The following is a 384-nucleotide window of genomic DNA, read 5'->3' as shown; positions in this document are numbered from 1 at the left end:
CAGCGGCAGCAGCGGCAGCAGCAGCAGCGGCGGCAGCAGCACGAACAGCTCCGGCTCCAATCCTAGCGAGCCCGCTCAAGGCAAAGACAAGGAAGCCAGCAGCAGCAGCAGCAGCAGCAGCAGCATTGTTGCGTTCAAGGGCGAGGATTTCTACGACCAAGTAGGCGGCTTTTGCTGCTGCTGCAGTTCTTGCTGCTGCCTTGCTGCTGCTGACTCTCGAGCAGCCATTTGGTTGGCTGATGTTGCTGCTGCCCGTAGATTTGCTGCTGCTGCTGCTCCTGCCTACCAGTAGATTTGCTGCTGATGCTGCTGCTGCCGCTAACAAATCTGTTGCTGCTGCCGTTGCTGCTGCTGCTGCTGCTGCTGCAGCCGTCGGAAGCAGAC

At 59.9% G+C, this 384-nt stretch overlaps 1 protein-coding gene across 1 annotated transcript in view; it reads left to right on the top strand.

Annotated features, from left to right (window-relative positions):
• ETH_00036630 (uncharacterized protein) overlaps positions 1 to 164 on the top strand; it is a gene marked incomplete at both ends in the record, with an annotated part of 1,299 nt that extends 1,135 nt beyond the window's left edge. The window contains one exon of the mRNA XM_013376245.1: positions 3 to 164. Coding sequence (XP_013231699.1) covers positions 3 to 164 — 162 coding nt within the window. The remainder of the gene's footprint in view (positions 1 to 2) is intronic.
• Between the last annotated feature and the right edge of the window lie 220 nt (positions 165 to 384).

Source organism: Eimeria tenella, genomic scaffold, assembly GCF_000499545.2.
Source record: "Eimeria tenella Houghton genomic scaffold, Eth_scaff3275, whole genome shotgun sequence".
In the NCBI taxonomy this organism is placed as follows: domain Eukaryota; phylum Apicomplexa; class Conoidasida; order Eucoccidiorida; family Eimeriidae; genus Eimeria; species Eimeria tenella.
This window is presented reverse-complemented; position numbering and strand designations above follow the sequence as displayed.